The sequence below is a fragment of the Oncorhynchus gorbuscha genome, unplaced genomic scaffold (assembly GCF_021184085.1).
Source record: "Oncorhynchus gorbuscha isolate QuinsamMale2020 ecotype Even-year unplaced genomic scaffold, OgorEven_v1.0 Un_scaffold_993, whole genome shotgun sequence".
Lineage (NCBI taxonomy): Eukaryota > Metazoa > Chordata > Actinopteri > Salmoniformes > Salmonidae > Oncorhynchus > Oncorhynchus gorbuscha.
The window spans coordinates 203,332-226,689 of NW_025745913.1; the positions used below are offsets into that span (position 1 = coordinate 203,332).

A 23,358-nucleotide genomic window follows, 5' to 3' on the forward strand; every position below is an offset into this window, starting at 1 on the left:
TTATAAATAAGATGTTTTATTAATTTTCATGAGCATGCTTATGTGGGAAAAATGACTTGGGGCCCAGAGATTGGAGAGGTCAGGTCAGTCTTATCTGTGAATGTGTCTGTAACTATTCCTAAACCATGTGAAGGGAGGGAGTGATTAAAGGGGAACCAGTGAGTGGGGAGTTCAGGTCAGTCTTATCTGTGAATGTGTCTGTAACTATTCCTAAACCATGTGAAGGGAGGGAGTGATTAAAGGGGAACCAGGTAGTTGGCTCCACAATGTCTTTGGTGCCAGTCACTCCTCTCTGTAAGCTTGTCCAGGAGGGTTGTATTTTTGATGGGAGTATCTGGAATTGACAATTGATCTATGCCATTGGACGAGGTAATGTTTTGGTACTAAGTGGTACCAAGAACAAGATAAGAACTTCATTTAGGAGACCAACATGAACAATCATTTATAGCTAATGCTGTCTAGCTATGGGATACTCCTTTTTCAAGTAAAATGTTATTTGTGAAATGTTCCTAAGATCTGTGTTTCGTCATGTGAGTTGAGATGGGTGTGTCTTGGCTATAAATTATACCAAGAACTGTTTTGTAAGCACTCTCAGAGAATTCATTTATAGACACTGAATTGATCTATGTTGAAGCTCATATAATTAAAGATGAACTTGTGTGTGGTTTGCTCTCTCATGATTTGGTAAATACAGGAAATGTCCACGACGAGGGACGTCAGCGATCAGTGATGAATTTGTTTCTATGATTGTGTTTTTTATTCCTGTTTTTGCATTTCGTATTTGATGTGTTGATCTTTCATTTGTAGAAGAGATCTTGGTCTCGACATGAAACCATGTTACAATAAAGGTTCAGTCAAGTAACTAAATAAAATACATTTATAGGGGAGTTTTTCCTGGCCACCCCTCATAGCCTGGTTCCTCTCTAGGGTCTTCCTAGAGTTCTGGCCTTTCTAGGGGAGTTTTTCCTGGCCACCCCACATAGCCTGGTTCCTCTCTAGGGTCTTCCTAGAGTTCTGGCCTTTCTAGGGGAGTTTTTCCTGGCCACCCCTCATAGCCTGGTTCCTCTCTAGGGTCTTCCTAGAGTTCTGGCCTTTCTAGGGGAGTTTTTCCTGGCCACCCCACATAGCCTGGTTCCTCTCTAGGGTCTTCCTAGGTTCTGGCCTTTCTAGGGAGTTTTTCCTGGCCACCCCACATAGCCTGGTTCCTCTCTAGGGTCTTCCTAGAGTTCTGGCCTTTCTAGGGGAGTTTTTCCTGGCCACCCCTCATAGCCTGGTTCCTCTCTAGGGTTCTTCCTAGAGTTCTGGCCTTTCTAGGGAGTTTCTCCTAGCCACCGTGCTTCTATACCTGCATTGCTTGCTGTTTGTGGTTTTAGGCTGGGTTTCTGTACAGCACTTTGAGATATCAGCTGATGTAAGAAGGGCTATATAAATAAATTTGATTTGCCATTAGCTGTTTATATGACCCCCATTAGCTTTTACAGTAGCATCACTCCTGTTTATATGACCCCATTAGCTTTTACAGTAGCATCACTCCTGTTTATATGACCCCATTAGCTTTTACAGTAGCATCACTCCTGTTTATATGACCCCCATTAGCTTTTACAGTAGCATCACTCCTGTTTATATGACCCCCATTAGCTTTTACAGTAGCATCATTCCTGTTTATATGACCCCCATTAGCTTTTACAGTAGCATCATTCCTGTTTATATGACCCCCATTAGCTTTTACAGTAACATCATTTTACAGTATCATCATTCCTGTTTATATGACCCCCATTAGCTTTTACAGTAACATCATTCCTGTTTATATGACCCCCATTAGCTTTTACAGTAGCATCACTCCTGTTTATATGACCCCATTAGCTTTTACAGTAGCATCATTCCTGTTTATATGACCCCCATTAGCTTTTACAGTAGCATCATTCCTGTTTATATGACCCCCATTAGCTTTTACAGTAGCATCATTCCTGTTTATATGACCCCCATTAGCTTTTACAGTAACATCATTTTACAGTATCATCATTCCTGTTTATATGACCCCCATTAGCTTTTACAGTAACATCATTTTACAGTAGCATCACTCCTGTTTATATGACCCCCATTAGCTTTTACAGTAACATCATTCCTGTTTATATGACCCCCATTAGCTTTTACAGTAACATCATTTTACAGTAGCATCATTCCTGTTTATATGACCCCCATTAGCTTTTACAGTAGTATCACTCCTGTTTATATGACCCCCATTAGCTTTTACAGTAGCACCATTCCTGTTTATATGACCCCCATTAGCTTTTACAGTAGCATCATTCCTGTTTATATGACCCCCATTAGCTTTTACAGTAACATCATTTTACAGTATCATCATTCCTGTTTATATGACCCCCATTAGCTTTTACAGTAGCATCATTCCTGTTTATATGACCCCCATTAGCTTTTACAGTAACATCATTTTACAGTATCATCATTCCTGTTTATATGACCCCCATTCGCTTTTACAGTAACATCATTTTACAGTAGCATCACTCCTGTTTATATGACCCCCATTAGCTTTTACAGTAACATCATTCCTGTTTATATGACCCCCATTAGCTTTTACAGTAGCATCACTCCTGTTTATATGATCCCCATTAGCTTTTACAGTAGCATCATTCCTGTTTATATGACCCCCATTAGCTTTTACAGTAACATCATTTTACAGTATCATCATTCCTGTTTATATGACCCCATTAGCTTTTACAGTAACATCATTTTACAGTAGCATCACTCATTTACATTACATTACATTTAAGTCATTTAGCAGACGCTCTTATCCAGAGCGACTTACAAATTGGTGCATTCACCTTATGACATCCAGTGGGACAGTCACTTAACAATAGTGCATCTAAAACTTAGGGGGGGTGGGGTGAGAGGGATTACTTAACCTGTTTATATGACCCCCATTAGCTTTTACAGTAACATCATTTTACAGTAACATCATTCCTGTTTATATGACCCCCATTAGCTTTTACAGTAGCATCATTCCTGTGTGTAAGTGTCTGTGTCCCACCTTGGAACAGTGTGTGTGTGTGTGTGTGTGTGTGTGTGTGTGTGTGTGTGTGTGTGTGTGTGTGTGTGTGTGTGTGTGTGTGTGTGTGTGTGTGTGTGTGTGTGTGTGTGTGTGTGTGTGTGTGTGTGACCCACCTTGGAACAGTGTGGGTGTGCGTGTGTGTGTAAGTGTCTGTGACCCACCTTGGAACAGTGTGTGTGTGTGTGTGTGACCCACCTTGCGCCACCTCGCTGCCAGAGCAGACAGTAGCCACGCTCCAGAGGGTCTGCTGGAAGGCTGCGTCCACGTGCAGGCTGTCGTTACCGTGCGACAGGTGCTGCAGGGAGAAATAAAACACTGCTGAGAGGTATGGCAGGAGGGTTAGGGTGGAGTGGTATGATAGGAGGGTTAGGGTGGAGTGGTATGATAGGAGGGTTAGGGTGGAGTGGTATGATAGGAGGGTTAGGGTGGAGTGGTATGATAGGAGGGTTAGGGTGGAGTGGTATGATAGGAGGGTTAGGGTGAAGTGGTATGATAGGAGGGTTAGGGTGGAGTGGTATGGCAGGAGGGTTAGAGTGGAGTGGTATGATAGGAGGGTTAGGGTGGAGTGGTATGATAGGAGGGTTAGGGTGGAGAGGTATGATAGGAGGGTTAGGGTGGAGTGGTATGATAGGAGGGTTAGGGTGGAGTGGTATGATAGGAGGGTTAGGGTGGAGTGGTATGATAGGAGGGTTAGGGTGGAGAGGTATGATAGGAGGGTTAGGGTGGAGAGGTATGATAGGAGGGTTAGGGTGGAGTGGTATGATAGGAGGGTTAGGGTGGAGTGGTATCGCAGGAGGGTTAGGGTGGTGTGGTATGGCAGGAGGGTTAGGGTGGAGTGGTATGATAGGAGGGTTAGGGTGGAGTGGTATGATAGGAGGGTTAGGGTGGAGTGGTATGATAGGAGGGTTAGGGTGGAGTGGTATGATAGGAGGGATAGGGTGGAGTGGTATGATAGGAGGGTTAGGGTGGAGTGGTATGATAGGAGGGATAGGGTGGAGTGGTATGATAGGAGGGTTAGGGTGGTGTGGTATGGCAGGAGGGTTAGGGTGGAGTGGTATGATAGGAGGGATAGGGTGAAGTGGTATGATAGGAGGGTTAGGGTGGAGAGGTATGATAGGAGGGTTAGGGTGGAGTGGTATGATAGGAGGGTTAGGGTGGAGTGGTATGATAGGAGGGTTAGGGTGGAGTGGTATGATAGGAGGGTTAGGGTGGAGTGGTATGATAGGAGGGATAGGGTGAAGTGGTATGATAGGAGGGTTAGGGTGGAGAGGTATGATAGGAGGGTTAGGGTGGAGTGGTATGATAGGAGGGTTAGGGTGGAGTGGTATGATAGGAGGGTTAGGGTGGAGTGGTATGATAGGAGGGTTAGGGTGGAGTGGTATGATAGGAGGGTTAGGGTGGAGTGGTATGATAGGAGGATTAGGGTGGAGTGGTATGATAGGAGGGTTAGGGTGGAGTGGTATGATAGGAGGGTTAGGGTGGAGTGGTATGGCAGGAGGGTTAGGGTGGAGTGGTATGATAGGAGGGCTCCGTGTTGCCTTCTCACACTCGCCAGATTGAACTGAGACAAACCAAGGTGAACTGAGCTAGCATGATCTGCCATAGTTGCAAAAAGGACTAAGCAAAAATGAAATCTCCAAGGCAACACGGTTTGGTTGTTGTCAGTGTGACAGTGTGAAAAGGGTATCAGAGACTCACCAGGTATCGTTCTGATGACACGCTAACTAGGATGAGGTCATCCCCGACTCGGACCTTCTCTCCCTCTGACCTCTGCTTGGAGGCAGGGTGGATGGTCCACCAACAAGCTTCTCCTGTCAGAGACGAGACAGGAGGATATGGCTGAGACTATGGTGATATCACAGTAACCTTCTCTGACCTCTGACCTCTGCTTGGAGGCAGGGTGGACATGCTTCTCCTGTCAGAGACGAGACAGGAGGATATGGCTGAGACTATGGTGATATCACAGTAACCTTCTCTGACCTCTGACCTCTGCTTGGAGGCAGGGTGGATATGCTTCTCCTGTCAGAGACGAGACAGGAGGATATGGCTGAGACTATGGTGATATCACAGTAACCTTCTCTGACCTCTGACCTCTGCTTGGAGGCAGGGTGGACATGCTTCTCCTGTCAGAGACGAGACAGGAGGATATGGCTGAGACTATGGTGATATCACAGTAACCTTCTCTGACCTCTGACCTCTGCTTGGAGGCAGGGTGGACATGCTTCTCCTGTCAGAGACGAGACAGGAGGATATGGCTGAGACTATGGTGATATCACAGTAACCTTCTCTGACCTCTGACCTCTGCTTGGAGGCAGGGTGGATATGCTTCTCCTGTCAGAGACGAGGCAGGAGGATATGGCAGAGACTATCTCTCTCTGAGCCTCTGTCTCTCTGTCTCGGAGCGTCTCTGTCTCTGAGCATCTCTGTCTCTGAGCCTCTCTGTCTCTGAGCCTCTCTGTCTCTGAGCCTCTCTGTCTCTGAGCCTCTCTCTCTCTGTCTCTGAGCCTCTCTGTCTCTGAGCCTCTCTGTCTCTGAGCCTCTCTGTCTCTGAGCCTCTCTGTCTCTGAGTCTCTCTCTCTCTGTCTCTGAGCCTCTCTGTCTCTGAGCCTCTCTGTCTCTGAGCCTCTCTGTCTCTGAGTCTCTCTGTCTCTGAGTCTCTCCCTCTCTGTCTCTGAGCCTCTCTGTCTCTGAGTCTCTCTGTCTCTGAGCCTCTCTGTCTCTGTCTCTGAGCCTCTCTGTCTCTGAGCCTCTCTGTCTCTGAGCCTCTCTGTCTCTGAGCCTCTCTGTCTCTGAGCCTCTCTGTCTCTGAGCCTCTCTGTCTCTGAGTCTCTCTCTCTCTGTCTCTGATCCCTTCTCTCTCTCTCTCTCTCTCTCTCTCTCTCTCTCTCTCTCTCTCTCTCTGTCTCTCTCTATCTCTCTCTCTCTCTCTCTCTCTCTGTCTCTGAGTCTCTCTGTCTCTGAGCCTCTCTGTCTCTGTCTCTGAGTCTCTCTGTCTCTGAGCCTCTCTGTCTCTGTCTCTGAGCCTCTCTGTCTCTGAGCCTCTCTGTCTCTGAGCCTCTCTGTCTCTGAGCCTCTCTGTCTCTGAGCCTCTCTGTCTCTGAGCCTCTCTATCTCTCTCTCTCTCTCTCTCCCTCCCTATCTATATACAGAGCATTCAGAAAGTATTCAGACCCCTTGACTTTCTCCACATTTTGTTACATTACAGCTTTATTCTCAAAATGATTTTTTTAAATCCCCAATCTACACACAATACATCATAATTACAAAGCAAAAACAGGTTTTTAGTTTTTTTTACAGAAATACCTTATTTACATAAGTATTCAGACCCTTTGCTATGAGACTGGAAATTGAGCTCAGGTGCATCCTGTTTCCATTGATCCTCCTGATGTTTTTACCACAGTACATGTGGTAAATTCAATTGATTGGTCATGATTTGGCAAGGCACACACACCTGTCTATATAAGGTCCCACAGTTGACAGTGCATGTCAGAGCAAAAACTAGGCCACGAGGTCGAAGAAATTGTCCGTAGAGCTCCGAGATATGATTGTGTCGAGGCACAGATCTGGGGAAGGGTACCAAAAAATGTCTGCAGCATTTGAAGGTCCCCAAAAACACATTCTTAAATGGAAGAAGTTTGGAACCACCAAGACTCTTCCTAGATCTGGCCGCCCGGCTAAACTGAGCAATCGGGGAGAAGGGCCTTGACCAGAGAGGTGACCAAGAACCCAATGGTCCCTCTGACAGAGCTCCAGAGTTCCTCTGTGGAGATGGGAGAACCTTCCAGAAGGACAACCATCTCTGTAGCACTCCACCAATCAGGCTTGTTTGGTAGAGTGGCCAGACAGAAGCCACTCCTCAGTAAAAGGCACATGACAGCCCGCTTGGAGTTTGCCAAAAGGCATCTAAAAGACTCTCAGACCATGAGAAACAAGATTCTCTGGTCTGATGAAACCAAGATTGAACTCTTTGGACTGAATGCCAAGCGTCACGTCTGGAGGAAACCTGGCACGGTGGTAGCAGCATCATGCTGTGGGATGTTTTTCAGCGGTAGGGACCGGGAGACTAGTCAGGATCGAGGGAAAGATGAAACGGAGCAAAGTACAGAGAGATCCTTGATGAAAACCTGCTCCAGAGCTCTCAGGACCTCAGACTGGGGGGGAAGGTTCACGTTCCAACAGGACAATGCAGGAGTGGCTTCGGGACAAGTCTCTGAATGTCCCCGAGTGGCCCGGCCAAGAGCCTGGTCTTGAACCAGATCAAACACGAGCGTCTGCTAAATGACTTAAATGTAAATGTAAATGTTGATAGACCTGAAAATAGCTGTGCAGCGACGCTCCCCATCCAACCTGACAGAGCTTGAGAGGATCTGTAGAGAAGAATGGGAGAAACTCCCCAAATACAGGTGAGCCAAGCTTGTAGCATCATACCCAAGAAGACTCAAGGCTGTAATCGCTGCCAAAGGTGATTCAACAAAGTACTGAGTAAAGGGTCTGAATACTGATGTAAATGTGATATTTCAGGGGTTTTTATTATAAACTTACACACATTTTTGAAACCTGTTTCTGCTCCGTCATTATGGGGTATTGTGTGTAGATTGAGTTTATGAGATCTTTCATGTAGCAGCCAGGTTGTTGCAGGACAGACAGCAACCTAGTAACCACAGGCAGCACCACTGAGGGTCTGCAGTCTGGTAACCTCCATCAGGGTCTGGGATCTAGTAACCTCCAGCAGGGTCTGGGGTCTAGGAACCTCCAGCAGGGTCTGGGGTCTAGGAACCTCCAGCAGGGTCTGGGGTCTAGTAACCTCCAGCAGGGTCTGGGGTCTAGGAACCTCCAGCGGGGTCTGGAGTCTAGTAACCTCCAGCAGGGTCTGGAGTCTAGTAACCTCCAGCAGGGTCTGGAGTCTAGTAACCTCCAGCAGGGTCTGGAGTCTAGTAACCTCCAGCAGGGTCTGGAGTCTAGTAACCTCCAGCAGGGTCTGGAGTCTAGTAACCTCCAGCAGGGTCTGGAGTCTAGTAACCTCCAGCAGCACCACTGAGGGTCTGGAGTCTGTTAACTTCCAGCAGGGTCTGGAGACTAGTAGCCTCCAGCAGGGTCTGGAGTCTAGTAACCTCCAGCAGGGTCTGGAGTCTAGTAACCTCCAGCAGGGTCTGGAGTCTAGTAACCTCCAGCAGGGTCTGGAGTCTAGTAACCTCCAGCAGGGTCTGGAGTCTAGTAACCTCCAGCAGGGTCTGGAGTCTAGTAACCTCCAGCAGGGTCTGGAGTCTAGTAATCTCCAGCAGGGTCTGGATTATAGTAACCTCCAGCAGCACCACTGAGGGTCTGGAGTCTAGTAGCCTCCAGCAGGGTCTGGAGACTAGTAGCCTCCAGCAGGGTCTGGATTATAGTAACCTCCAGCAGCACCACTGAGGACCTGGAGTCCAGTAACCTCTAGCAGGGTCTGGAGTCTAGTAACCTCTAGCAGGGTCTGGAGTCCAGTAACCTCCAGCAGGGTCTGGAGTCCAGTAACCTCCAGCAGGGTCTGGAGCCCAGTAACCTCCAGCAGAGTCTGGAGTCCAGTAACCTTCAGCAGGGTCTGGAGTCTAGTAACCTCCAGCAGGGTCTGGAGTCCAGTAACCTCCAGCAGAGTCTGGAGTCCAGTAACCTTCAGCAGGGTCTGGAGTCCAGTAAACTCCAGCAGGGTCTGAGGTCCAGTATTCTCCAGCAGGGTCTGGGGTCTAGTAACCTCCAGCAGGGTCTGGGGTCTAGTAACCTCCAGCAGGGTCTGGGGTCTAGTAACCTCCAGCAGGGTCTGGGGTCTAGTAACCTCCAGCAGGGTCTGGGGTCTAGTAACCTCCAGCAGGGTCTGGGGTCTAGTAACCTCCAGCAGGGTCTGGGGTCTAGTAACCTCCAGCAGGGTCTGGGGTCTAGTAACCTCCAGCAGGGTCCACACCCACACAGCATCACAACAGTCTTACTATGGGAACTCATAAAACCCAGCATCAGAAACATCTCTCTCTCTCTCTGAAGCTTGCACGACAACATAACACTACAACATGGCTTGGTGATGTTGTCTCATCTGACTGCACTAGCTATACTGTGGCTGTTGGGAAAGAAGAAGAGAAAGAGACCTACCTGTTGTGTCTTCCTGCAGTCCAACATCAAACGCCAGTTTGTCGGTTGAGGATCGGGAGGTACCGAGGCAACAGAGGTACTAGACAGAGAAACAAAAGAAGTCAATTATTCCTCAACACAACCAGACACAACATGGTAGAAACCAGTCTCCTATTGCCTTGTCTGACTGGCTCAGCAACTCGCGTATCACTAGAAAATACAGACAAGAATACAACAAAGATGATGACAACCACAACACAGATGACAACCACAACAAAGATGATGACAACTACAACACAGATGATGACAACCACAACAAAGATGATGACAACCACAACACAGATGACAACTACAACAAAGATGATGACAACTACAACAAAGATGATGACAACCACAACACAGATGACAACCACAACAAAGATGATGACAACTACAACAAAGATGATGACAACAACAACACAGATGATGACAACCACAACACAGATGACAATCACAACAAAGATGACAATCACAACAAAGATGATGACAAGCACAACACAGATGATGACAACCACAACTGACTGACATCACAGAGCAAAAACCTGGAATGGAAGATTGTGACACTGATTCAAGTACATGTTACTTCCTGTATATGGGTGTCCGGACACACTGCAGAGGGACTCACCATGCCGCTGTAGGAGTGTCGTAGCAGAACAGCGTGTCCGTACAGTAAGGTGCGGTGGCCCCCTCCCTGGGCCGTCTACAGGACAGAGACAGAGGGACAAGAGACACATTCAGGAACTAGTTTACACGTACAATACTGTTACTATACAGGACTAAGATCGAATCATACTACACCGGCTCTGACACTTGTCAGGGCTTGCAAACTATCATGAATTACAAAAGGGAAACCCAGCCGAGAGTTGCCCAGTGAGACGAGTCCACCGGACGAGCTAAATGCCTTCTGTGCTCGCTTCGAGGCAAGCAATACTGAAACATGCGTGAGAACACCAGCTGTTCTGGACGACTGCGTGATCACACTCTCCGTAGCCGATGTGAGTGAGACCTTTAAACAGGTTAACATTCACAAGGCTGCAGGACCAGACGGATTACCAGGACTGAGCATGTGCTGACCAGCTGGCACGTGTCTTCTCTGACATTTTCAACCTCTCCCTGACCCAGTCTGTAATATCTACATGTTTCAGGCAGAATGCCAAGGTAAGCTGTCTAAATGACTATTACGTCTGCAGCCATGAAATATTTTGAAAGGCTGGTCGTGGCTCACATCAACACCAGTATCCCAGACATCCTGGACCCCACTCCAATTCACATACTGCCAAAACAGATCCACAGATGACGCAACCTCTATTGCTCTCCACACTACCGCTCAGCGTTTAACACAATAAATCAAATCAAATCAAATCAAATCAAATTTATTTATATAGCCCTTCGTACATCAGCTGATATCTCAAAGTGCTGTACAGAAACCCAGCCTAAAACCCCAAACAGCAAACAATGCAGGTGTAAAAGCACGGTGGCTAGGAAAAACTCCCTAGAAAGGCCAAAACCTAGGAAGAAACCTAGAGAGGAACCGGGCTATGTGGGGTGGCCAGTCCTCTTCTGGCTGTGCCGGGTAGAGATTATAACAGAAAATGACCAAGATGTTCAAATGTTCATAAATGACCAGCATGGTCAAATAATAATAAGGCAGAACAGTTGAAACTGGAGCAGCAGCACAGTCAGGTGGACTGGGGACAGCAAGGAGCCATCATGTCAGGTAGTCCTGGGGCACGGTCCTAGGGCTCAGGTCCTCCGAGAGAGAGAAAGAAAGAGAGAATTAGAGAGAGCATATGTGGGGTGGCCAGTCCTCTTCTGGCTGTGCCGGGTGGAGATTATAACAGAACGTGGCCAAGATGTTCAAATGTTCATAAATGACCAGCATGGTTGAATAATAGTAAGGCAGAACAGTTGAAACTGGAGCAGGAGCATGGCCAGGTGGACTGGGGACAGCAAGGAGTCCTCATGTCAGGTAGTCCTGGGACATGGTCCTAGGGCCCAGGCCAGTTGAAACTGGAGCAGCAGCATGGCCAGGTGGACTGGGGACAGCAAGGAGTCATCATGTCAGGTAGTCCTGGGGCATGGTTCTAGGGCTCAGGTCCTCCGAGAGAGAGAAAGAAGGAGAGAAGGAGAGAATTAGAGAACGCACACTTAGATTTACACAGGACACCGAATAGGACAGGAGAAGTACTCCAGATAAACAAACTGACCCTAGCCCCCCGACACATAAACTACTGCAGCATAAATACTGGAGGCTGAGACAGGAGGGGTCAGGAGACACTGTGGCCCCATCCGAGGACACCCCCGGACAGGGCCAAACAGGAAGGATATAACCCCACCCACTTTGCCAAAGCACAGCCCCCACACCACTAGAGGGAAATCTACAACCACCAACTTACCATCCTGAGACAAGGCCGAGTATAGCCCACAAAGATCTCCGACACAATAGTGCCCTCCAAGCTCATCACTAAGCTGAGGATCATGGGAATGAAACACCTCCCTCTTCAACTGGATCCTGGACTTCCTGACGGGCCGCCACCAGGTGGTGAGGGTAGGCAACAACACATCCACTATGCTGACTCTCAACACAGGGGTCCCTCAGAGGTGCGTGCTCAGTCCCCTCCTGTACTTCCTGTTCACCCACGACTGTGTGGCCGCGCACGACTCCAACACCATCATCAAGTTTGCCGATGACACGATGGTGGTGACCTGATCACCACCGACGATGAGACAGTCGAGGAGGTAAGAGACCTGGCAGTGTGGTGCCAGAAAAAGAGAGAAGGGCCATGGTCAGGGAAGTGACCAAGAACCCGAAGGTCACTCTGAAGGAGCCCCAGAGATCCTCTACGGATATGGGAGATTCTTCCTGAAGGAACCATCTCTGCAGCAGTGTGTTGCCAGGACAACCACTCCCTTAATGTCAGCCAGACAAAGGAGCTGATCGGCAAAGAACACGCCCTCATTCACATCGACTGTAGTGGAGCTTCAAGTTCCTCTGTCCACATGGCTAAGAACCAACCATTCCTCTGTCCACATGGCTAAGAACCAACCATTCCTCTGTCCACATGGCTAAGAACCAACCATGGTCCAAACACACCAACACAGTCGTGACGAGGGCACGACAACGCCTCTTCCCCCTCAGGACGCTGAAACAGCTTCTACTCAAAAAAGTAATGAGACTGCTTAAAAAGTTTTTTAAAAATCGCTAAAATAACTATTTTTGACTCATCACATACGCTGCTGCTACTGTTGATTATCTATCCTGTTGCCTTGTCACTTTATCTATACCTATATTTCCTGTTACCGACAGTGCCTTTGGAAACCACTCCTCAGTGAAAGGCACATGACAGCCAGCTTGGAGTTTGACAAAAGGCACCTAAAGACTCTCAGACCATGAGAAACAAGATTCTTTGTTCTGATGAAACCAAGATTGAACTCTTTTAGCCTGAATGCCAAGCTTCACGTTTGGAGGAAACCATCTCTACGGTGAAGCATGGTGGTGGTGGCAGCATCATGTGGTGGGGATGTTTTTCAGTGTCAGGGACTGGGAGTCAGGATCAAGGCCAAGATGAAGAGAGCAAAGTACAGAGAAATCCTTGATGAAAACCTGCTCCAGAGCGCTCAGGACCTCAGACTGGGGTGAAGGTTCACCTTCCAACAGGACACCAACCCTAAGCACACAGCCAAGACAACGCAGGAGTGGCTTCGGGACGAGTCTCTGAATGTCCTTCAGTGGCCCAGCCAGAGACAGGACGAACCCGATCGAACATCTCTGGAGAGACCTTAAAATAGCTGTGCACCAAAACTCCCCATCTAACCTGACAGAGCTCGAGAGGATCTGCAGAGAAGAATGAAACTCCCCAAATACAGGTGTGCCAAGCTTGTAGCGTCATACCCAAGAAGAATCAAGGCTGTAATCACTGCCAAAAGGTACTTATGTAAATGTGAAATTTCTGTTTTTATTTTTAATGAATTAGCTATAATTTCTAGAAACCTGTTTTTGCTTTGTCATTATGGGGTATTGTGATGTCATTATGGGGTATTGTGATGTCATTATGGGGTATTGTGATGTCATGACATTATGGGGTATTGTGATGTCATTATGGGGTATTGTGATGTCATTATGGGGTATTGTGATGTCATTATGGGGTATTGTGATGTCATTATGGGGTATTGTGATGTCATTATGGGGTATTGTGATGTCATTATGGGGTATTGTGTGTAGATTGATGAGGGAAAAAACTATTGAATCCATTTTAGAACAAGGCTGTAACATAACAACATGTAGAAACAAGTCAAGGGGTCTGGAGACTCTCCGAAGACACTGTGTATATACAGTCCCAGTCAAAAGTATGGACACACATACTCATTCCAGGGTTTTTATTTATTTTTTACTATTCTCTACGTTGTAGAATAATAGTGAAGATATCAAAACTATGAAATAACACATATGGAATCATGTAGTAACCAAAAAAGTGTTAAATAAATCTAAATGTATTTTATATTTCAGATTCTTTAAAGTACCAACGCATTTCCTTGATTAAAGCTTTGCACACTCTTGACATTCTCTCAACCAGCTTCACCTGGAATACTTTTCCAACATTCCTGAAGGTGTTACCACATATGCTGAGCATTTGGTAGCTGCATTTTCCTTCCCTCTGAGGTCCAACTCATCCTTCACTCTGCCGTCCAACTCATCCTTCCCTCTGCGGTCCAACTCATCCTTCACTCTGCCGTCCAACTCATCCTTCCCTCTGCGGTCCAACTCATCCTTCCCTCTGAGGTCCAACTCATCCTTCACTCTGAGGTCCAACTCATCCTTCCTCTGCGGTCCAACTCATCCTTCCCTCTGCGGTCCAACTCATCCTTCACTCTGAGGTCCAACTCATCCTTCCCTCTGAGGTCCAACTCATCCTTCCCTCTGAGGTCCAACTCATCCCAAACCATCTCAATTGGGTTGAGGTTGGGTGATTCTGGAGGACAGGTCATCTGATGCAGCACTCCATCACTTTCCTTCTTGGTCAAATAGCCCTATACAGTACCCAGTACCCTGGCTAGGCTAGAATGTCTTCATCTAACAGCCCCTCCCTCCTAAAGTACCCTGGCTAGACTAGCATGTCTTCATCTAACAGCCCCTCCCTCCTACAGTACCCTGGCTAGGCTAGCATGTCTTCATCTAACAGCCCCTCCCTCCTACAGTACCCTGGCTAGGCTAGCATGTCTTCATCTAACAGCCCCTCCCTCCTACAGTACCCTGGCTAGGCTAGCATGTCTTCATCTAACAGCCCCTCCCTCCTACAGTACCCTGGCTAGGCTAGCATGTCTTCATCAAACAGCCCCCCTCCTACAGTTCCCTGGCTAGCATGTCTTCATCTAACAGTCCCCCTCCTACAGTTCCCTGGCTAGCATGTCTTCATCTAACAGTCCCCCCTCCTACAGTTCCCTGGCTAGCATGTCTTCATCTAACAGTCCCCCTCCTACAGTTCCCTGGCTAGCATGTCTTCATCTAACAGTCCCCCTCCTACAGTTCCCTGGCTAGCATGTCTTCATCTAACAGCCCCCCTCCTACAGTTCCCTGGCTAGCATGTCTTCATCTAACAGTCCCCCCTCCTACAGTTCCCTGGCTAGCATGTCTTCATCTAACAGCCCCCCTCCTAGCCTAGTCAGTCAGTCAGACACAGCCACATTCACACAAACATGCACGCACGCCTGCTCACACCGCCCACGAACGCACGCACGCACGCACGCACACACACACACACACACACACACACACACACACACACACACACACACACACACACACACACACACACACACACACACACACACACACACACACACACACACACACACACACACACACACACGCACACAGAGACACACACACACACACACAAACATACAGGTGTTTCCTCTAGATAATCTGACAAAGACAGGCTGCTTCTGTGTTTCCATCCATCCTACCACACAGCGGACTGTCCATGAGACTGGGGGAGGGTGGGAAAGTGTGTGTGTGGTGTCAGGTACAGCTGTGTGTGATTAGGAAGATAATGTTGGGATAATAGGGTTTTTGTAGAGATGAGGAGCTAGGAGCTCAGACACACAGTGACAGAAGGAGCTAGGAGATCAGACACACAGTGACAGAAGGAGCTAGGAGATCAGACACACAGTGACAGAAGGAAATCAGACACACAGTGACAGAAGGAGCTAGGAGATCAGACACACAGTGACAGAAGGAGCTAGGAGATCAGACACACAGTGACAGAAGGGGATCAGACACACAGTGACAGAAGGGGATCAGACACACAGTGACAGAAGGGGATCAGACACACAGTGACAGAAGGAGATCAGACACACAGTGACAGAAGGAGATCAGACACACAGTGACAGAAGGGGATCAGACACACAGTGACAGAAGGGGATCAGACACACAGTGACAGAAGGGGATCAGACACACAGTGACAGAAGGGGATCAGACACACAGTGACAGAAGGAGATCAGACACACAGTGACAGAAGGGGATCAGACACACAGTGACAGAAGGGGATCAGACACACAGTGACAGAAGGGGGAGCAGCAGACGGTAATGAACTTACCTTCATCATGAATTTCTGTATTGGCATGAAATAAATGGAAAGGAGAGTTAATTCAACACAAATGGCACATTAGTGATGAATTAACATCAGTCATTGCTCTTCCAACATTCACTACTACAGAATAGTCCACAGCACTGCAATCCTGGACAATGCCTACACAGGACAAAAGCCATGACTTAGAATGGAGCCTACTGTTTCTGACTGTGGCCTGCTCTGCTCTGCTCTAAAAGGAGCCTACTGTTTCTGACTGTGGCCTGCTCTGCTCTAAAAGGAGCCTACTGTTTCTGACTGTGGCCTGCTCTGCTCTAAAAGGAGCCTACTGTTTCTGACTGTGGCCTGCTCTGCTCTAAAAGGAGCCTACTGTTTCTGACTGTGGCCTGCTCTGTTCTAAAAGGAGCCTACTGTTTCTGACTGTGGCCTGCTCTGCTCTAAAAGGAGCCTACTGTATCTGACTGTGGCCTGCTCTGCTCTGCTCTAAAAGGAGCCTACAGTTTCTGACTGTGGCCTGCTCTGCTCTAAAAGGAGCCTACTGTTCTGACTGTGGCCTGCCCTGCTCTGCTGTAAAAGGAGCCTACTGTTTCTGACTGTGGCCTGCTCTGCTCTAAAAGGAGCATACTGTTCTGACTGTGGCCTGCTCTACTGTAAAAGGAGCCTACTGTTTCTGACTGTGGCCTGCTCTGCTCTAAAAGGAGCCTACTGTTTCTGACTGTGGCCTGCTCTGCTCTAAAAGGAGCCTACTGTTTCTGACTGTGGCCTGCTCTGCTCTACTCTAAAAGGAGCCTACTGTTTCTGACTGTGGCCTGCTCTGCTCTGCTCTAAAAGGAGCCTACTGTTTCTGACTGTGGCCTGCTCTGCTCTAAAAGGAGCCTACTGTTCTGACTGTGGCCTGCTCTGCTCTAAAAGGAGCCTACTGTTTCTGACTGTGGCCTGCTCTGCTCTAAAAGGAGCCTACTGTTCTGACTGTGGCCTGCCCTGCTCTGCTGTAAAAGGAGCCTACTGTTTCTGACTGTGGCCTGCTCTGCTTTGCTCTAAAAGGAGCCTACTGTTTCTGACTGTGGCCTGCTCTGCTCTGCTCTAAAAGGAGCCTACTGTTTCTGACTGTGGCCTGCTCTGCTCTACTCTAAAAGGAGCCTACTGTTTCTGACTGTGGCCTGCTCTACTCTAAAAGGAGCCTACTGTTTCTGACTGTGGCCTGCTCTGTTCTGCTGTAAAAGGAGCCTACTGTTTCTGACTGTGGCCTGCTCTGCTCTAAAAGGAGCCTACTGTTTCTGACTGTGGCCTGCTCTGTTCTGCTGTAAAAGGAGCCTACTGTTTCTGACTGTGGCCTGCTCTGCTCTAAAAGGAGCCTACTGTTTCTGACTGTGGCCTGCTCTATTCTGCTGTAAAAGGAGCCTACTGTTTCTGACTGTGGCCTGCTCTGTTCTGCTGTAAAAGGAGCCTACTGTTTCTGACTGTGGCCTGCTCTGCTCTAAAAGGAGCCTACTGTTTCTGACTGTGGCCTGCTCTGTTCTGCTGTAAAAGGAGCCTACTGTTTCTGACTGTGGCCTGCTCTGCTCTAAAAGGAGCCTACTGTTTCTGACTGTGGCCTGCTCTGTTCTGCTGTAAAAGGAGCCTACTGTTTCTGACTGTGGCCTGCTCTGCTCTAAAAGGAGCCTACTGTTTCTGACTGTGGCCTGCTCTGCTCTGCTGTAAAAGGAGCCTACTGTTTCTGACTGTGGCCTGCTCTGCTGTAAAAGGAGCCTACTGTTTCTGACTGTGGCCTGCTCTGCTCTAAAAGGAGCCTACTGTTTCTGACTGTGGCCTGCTCTGCTCTGCTGTAAAAGGAGCCTACTGTTTCTGACTGTGGCCTGCTCTGCTCTGCTGTAAAAGGAGCCTACTGTTTCTGACTGTGGCCTGCTCTGTTCTGCTGTAAAAGGAGCCTACTGTTTCTGACTGTGGCCTGCTCTGCTCTAAAAGGAGCCTACTGTTTCTGACTGTGGCCTGCTCTGTTCTGCTGTAAAAGGAGCCTACTGTTTCTGAATGTGGCCTGCTCTGCTCTAAAAGGAGCCTACTGTTTCTGACTGTGGCCTGCTCTGTTCTGCTGTAAAAGGAGCCTACTGTTTCTGACTGTGGCCTGCTCTGCTCTAAAAGGAGCCTACTGTTTCTGACTGTGGCCTGCTCTGCTCTGCTGTAAAAGGAGCCTACTGTTTCTGACTGTGGCCTGCTCTGCTGTAAAAGGAGCCTACTGTTTCTGACTGTGGCCTGCTCTGCTCTAAAAGGAGCCTACTGTTTCTGACTGTGGCCTGCTCTGCTCTGCTGTAAAAGGCATTAGGACATAAACTCCTTCATCACCGTTCCATAGCACAGTCATCCATGTGTGTGTGTTTCCAGCAGTCATTCCTAATGAATACAGTGTTAGCTGATTCCAGACCTGTAGTAATTGCTCAGTGTGTCCAGCCAGTATAAAGTGTTAGCTGATTCCAGACCTGTAGTAATTGCTCAGTGTGTCCAGCCAGTATAAAGTGTTAGCTGATTCCAGACCTGTAGTAATTGCTCAGTGTGACCAGCCAGTATACAGTGTTAGCTGATTCCAGACCTGTAGTAATTGCTCAGTGTGACCAGCCAGTATAAAGCGTTAGCTGATTCCAGACCTGTAGTAATTGCTCAGTGTGACCAGCCAGTATAAAGCGTTAGCTGATTCCAGACCTGTAGTAATTGCTCAGTGTGACCAGCCAGTATACAGTGTTAGCTGATTCCAGACCTGTAGTAATTGCTCAGTGTGACCAGCCAGTATAAAGCGTTAGCTGATTCCAGACCTGTCACATGCCGTTGTGGCCAACAGGACTTATTGGTTGTGTCTCAGCTGGCACCCTTATTCTCTATGGAGCCCCTGGTCAAAAGTAGTGCACTACGTAGGGAATAGGGTGCCACATAACGACGCCTTGTGAACATTAAGTGGCGTCCAATGGAAGATAAAATGACGTGACACGTTTCTATAAATGTCTCAAGACATTGTAATACTCTGAATCACGTTGAATGGATGACTTCAATCACTTAACCTATAGGTCCCTATCAGTCATTATTGACCTGGTCCCTCGCGACACGTTTCTATAAATGTCTCAAGCCATTGTAATGCTCTGAATCACGTTGAATGGATTATTGATCCACATGTCAAAAGGAATTGATCTGCAAGGCCCCAAGTATATTAAATATGACTTCAATCACACAACCTATAGGATAATCAATATAATCCATCAAAACCTCCAATAGATCAATTAACAAATTGATTCTTAAATGACATCTTTAAAAAAAAAACATCTGTTATTAATTGAATTGGTTGTGATAGTAATTGAATGGGGAGGAAAACAATAGCTGAGAGACAGTAATAACAGCGTCATTCCAATCACTCTGCTCGTCAACCCGATCTCACTGCACAGCGTCCCCCAGCTCGGACTTGATCCCCCAGCGGATCCGCTGTGCTGCAGCAACATCTTCCTGACACTCCAGCAAATTACTAAATATGTGCAGTGTGATTATCTCCTTACGTAACGAGAGGCATGAGAGAGATGACAGACATGAGGTAAGGTAGCCTGGCGGTTAACAGAGGATGATTGGGACCGAGGAGAGTTAGGGAGGAGCTGAGGAGAGGTGGAGAGGCTGAGGAGAGGTGGTGAGGGACTGAGGAGAGGTAGAGAAGGGCTGAGGAGAGATGGAGAAGGGCTGAGGAGAGATGGAGAAGGGCTGAGGAGAGATGGAGAGGGGCTGAGGAGAGATGGAGAAGGGCTGAGGAGAGATGGAGAAGGGCTGAGGAGAGATGGAGAGGGGCTGAGGAGAGGTGGAGAGGGGCTGAGGAGAGGGGCTGAGGAGAGGAAGAGAGGGGTTGAGGAGAGGTAGAGAGGCTGAGGAGAGGTAGAGAGGCTGAGGAGAGGTAGAGAGGCTGAGGAGAGATGGAGAAGGGCTGAGGAGAGGTGGAGAAGGGCTGAGGAGAGATGGAGAAGGGCTGAGGAGAGGTGGAGAAGGGCTGAGGAGAGATGGAGAAGGGCTGAGGAGAGATGGAGAAGGGCTGAGGAGAGATGGAGAAGGGCTGAGGAGAGGTGGAGAAGGGCTGAGGAGAGGGGCTGAGGAGAGGTGGAGAGGGGCTGAGGAGAGGTGGAGAGGGGCTGAGGAGAGGTGGAGAGGGGCTGAGGAGAGGTGGAGAGGGGCTGAGGAGAGGTGGAGAGGGGCTGAGGAGAGATGGAGAAGGGCTGAGGAGAGGTGGAGAGGGGCTGAGGAGAGATGGAGAAGGGCTGAGGAGAGATGGAGAAGGGCTGAGGAGAGGTGGAGAGGGGCTGAGGAGAGGTGGAGAAGGGCTGAGGAGAGGTGGAGAAGGGCTGAGGAGAGATGGAGAAGGGCTGAGGAGAGGTGGAGAGGGGCTGAGGAGAGGTGGAGAGGGGCTGAGGAGAGGTGGAGAAGGGCTGAGGAGAGGTGGAGAGGGGCTGAGGAGAGGTGGAGAGGCTGAGGAGAGGTGGAGAGGGGCTGAGGAGAGGTGGAGAGGGGCTGAGGAGAGGTGGAGAGGGGCTGAGGAGAGGGGCTGAGGAGAGATGGAGAAGGGCTGAGGAGAGGTGGAGAGGGGCTGAGGAGAGGTGACCTGGTCCCTCCATCAGTCATTACTAAACTGGTCCCTCCATCAGTCATTACTAACCTGGTCCCTCCATCAGTCATTATTAACCTGGTCCCTCCATCAGTCATTACTAACCTGGTCCCTCCATCAGTCATTACTAACCTGGTCCCTCCATCAGTCATTACTAACCTGGTCCCTCCATACTAACCTGGTCCCTCCATCAGTCATTATTAACCTGGTCCCTCCATCAGTCATTACTAACCTGGTCCCTCCATCAGTCATTATTAACCTGGTCCCTCCATCAGTCATTATTAACCTGGTCCCTCCATCAGTCATTACTAACCTGGTCCCTCCATACTAACCTGGTCCCTCCATCAGTCATTATTAACCTGGTCCCTCCATCAGTCATTACTAACCTGGTCCCTCCATCAGTCATTATTAACCTGATCCCTCCATCAGTCATTATTAACCTGGTCCCTCCATCAGTCATTACTAACCTGGTCCCTCCATCAGTCATTATTAACCTGGTCCCTCCATCAGTCATTACTAACCTGGTCCCTCCATCAGTCATTACTAACCTGGTCCCTCCATCAGTCATTATTAACCTGGTCCCTCCATCAGTCAGTACTAACCTGGTCCCTCCATCAGTCATTACTAACCTGGTCCCTCCATCAGTTATTACTAACCTGGTCCCTCCATCAGTCAGTACTAACCTGGTCCCTCCATCAGTCATTACTAACCTGGTCCCTCCATCAGTCATTACTAACCTGGTCCCTCCATCAGTCAGTACTAACCTGGTCCCTCCATCAGTCATTACTAACCTGGTCCCTCCATCAGTCATTACTAACCTGGTCCCTCCATCAGTCATTACTAACCTGGTCCCTCCATCAGTCATTACTAACCTGGTCCCTCCATCAGTCATTACTAACCTGGTCCCTCCATACTAACCTGGTCCCTCCATCAGTCATTACTAACCTGGTCCCTCCATCAGTCATTACTAACCTGGTCCCTCCATACTAACCTGGTCCCTCCATCAGTCATTACTAACCTGGTCCCTCCATCAGTCATTATTAACCTGGTCCCTCCATACTAACCTGGTCCCTCCATCAGTCATTACTAACCTGGTCCCTCCATCAGTCATTACTAACCTGGTCCCTCCATACTAACCTGGTCCCTCCATCAGTCATTACTAACCTGGTCCCTCCATACTAACCTGGTCCCTCCATCAGTCATTACTAACCTGGTCCCTCCATACTAACCTGGTCCCTCCATCAGTCATTACTAACCTGGTCCCTCCATCAGTCAGTACTAACCTGGTCCCTCCATCAGTCATTACTAACCTGGTCCCTCCATACTAACCTGGTCCCTCCATCAGTCATTACTAACCTGGTCCCTCCATACTAACCTGGTCCCTCCATCAGTCATTACTAACCTGGTCCCTCCATCAGTCATTACTAACCTGGTCCCTCCATACTAACCTGGTCCCTCCATCAGTCATTACTAACCTGGTCCCTCCATCAGTCATTACTAACCTGGTCCCTCCATCAGTCATTACTAACCTGGTCCCTCCATACTAACTTGGTCCCTCCATCAGTCATTACTAACCTGGTCCCTCCATCAGTCATTACTAACCTGGTCCCTCCATACTAACCTGGTCCCTCCATCAGTCATTATTAACCTGGTCCCTCCATCAGTCATTACTAACCTGGTCCCTCCATACTAACCTGGTCCCTCCATCAGTCATTATTAACCTGGTCCCTCCATCAGTCATTACTAACCTGGTCCCTCCATCAGTCATTATTAACCTGGTCCCTCCATCAGTCATTATTAACCTGGTCCCTCCATCAGTCATTATTAACCTGGTCCCTCCATCAGTCATTACTAACCTGGTCCCTCCATCAGTCATTACTAACCTGGTCCCTCCATCAGTCATTACTAACCTGGTCCCTCCATCAGTCATTATTAACCTGGTCCCTCCATACTAACCTGGTCCCTCCATCAGTCATTATTAACCTGGTCCCTCCATCAGTCATTACTAACCTGGTCCCTCCATCAGTCATTATTAACCTGGTCCCTCCATCAGTCATTACTAACCTGGTCCCTCCATACTAACCTGGTCCCTCCATCAGTCATTATTAACCTGGTCCCTCCATCAGTCAGTATTAACCTGGTCCCTCCATACTAACCTGGTCCCTCCATCAGTCATTATTAACCTGGTCCCTCCATCAGTCATTATTAACCTGGTCCCTCCATCAGTCATTATTAACCTGGTCCCTCCATCAGTCATTACTAACCTGGTCCCTCCATCAGTCATTACTAACCTGGTCCCTCCTCATAGCTGTAATTATGTTAGACTGTAACTACTGAAGCCATTCAGTTCCATGTTCTTTTTTCCTTTCCCTGCTCACTCTTCAGCGTGCTGGGAGTGCTGTGCACGGTTTACTAATTAAATGTTGAGCTCTCACACATGCTGCTTCTCTTCCAATCTCTCTTGGTCTTTTATCTTTACACACTTTCCGTCTACTTACAGTCACATCCTCTCCTTCTACCTGCCTCTCTGTACCTCTACCCCCCCCCACCTCTCCTTCTACCTGCCTCTCTGTATCTCTACCCCCCCACCTCTCCTTCTACCTGCCTCTCTGTACCTCTACCCCCCCACCTCTCCTTCTACCTGCCTCTCTGTATCTCTACCCCCCCACCTCTCCTTCTACCTGCCTCTCTGTACCTCTACCCCCCCCACCTCTCCTTCTACCTGCCTCTCTGTACCTCTACCCCCCCCACCTCTCCTACCTGCCTCTCTGTACCTCTACCCCCCCCACCTCTCCTTCTACCTGCCTCTCTGTATCTCTACCCCCCCCCACCTCTCCTTCTACCTGCCTCTCTGTATCTCTACCCCCCCACCTCTCCTTCTACCTGCCTCTCTGTATCTCTACCCCCCCCCCCCCCCACCTCTCCTTCTACCTGCCTCTCTGTATCTCTACCCC

The 23,358-nt window shown here is 48.6% G+C and overlaps 1 protein-coding gene across 1 annotated transcript in view; it reads right to left on the minus strand.

Moving 5' to 3' along the window:
* Positions 1–23,358, minus strand: part of LOC124020930 (ryanodine receptor 2-like) — a gene marked incomplete at its 5' end in the record, with an annotated part of 193,375 nt that overhangs the window by 164,526 nt on the left and 5,491 nt on the right. The window contains 5 exon segments of the mRNA XM_046336241.1: positions 3,263–3,362; positions 4,766–4,878; positions 9,182–9,260; positions 9,825–9,899; positions 15,796–15,810. Of these exon segments, the coding sequence (XP_046192197.1) occupies positions 3,263–3,362; positions 4,766–4,878; positions 9,182–9,260; positions 9,825–9,899; positions 15,796–15,810 (382 nt within the window).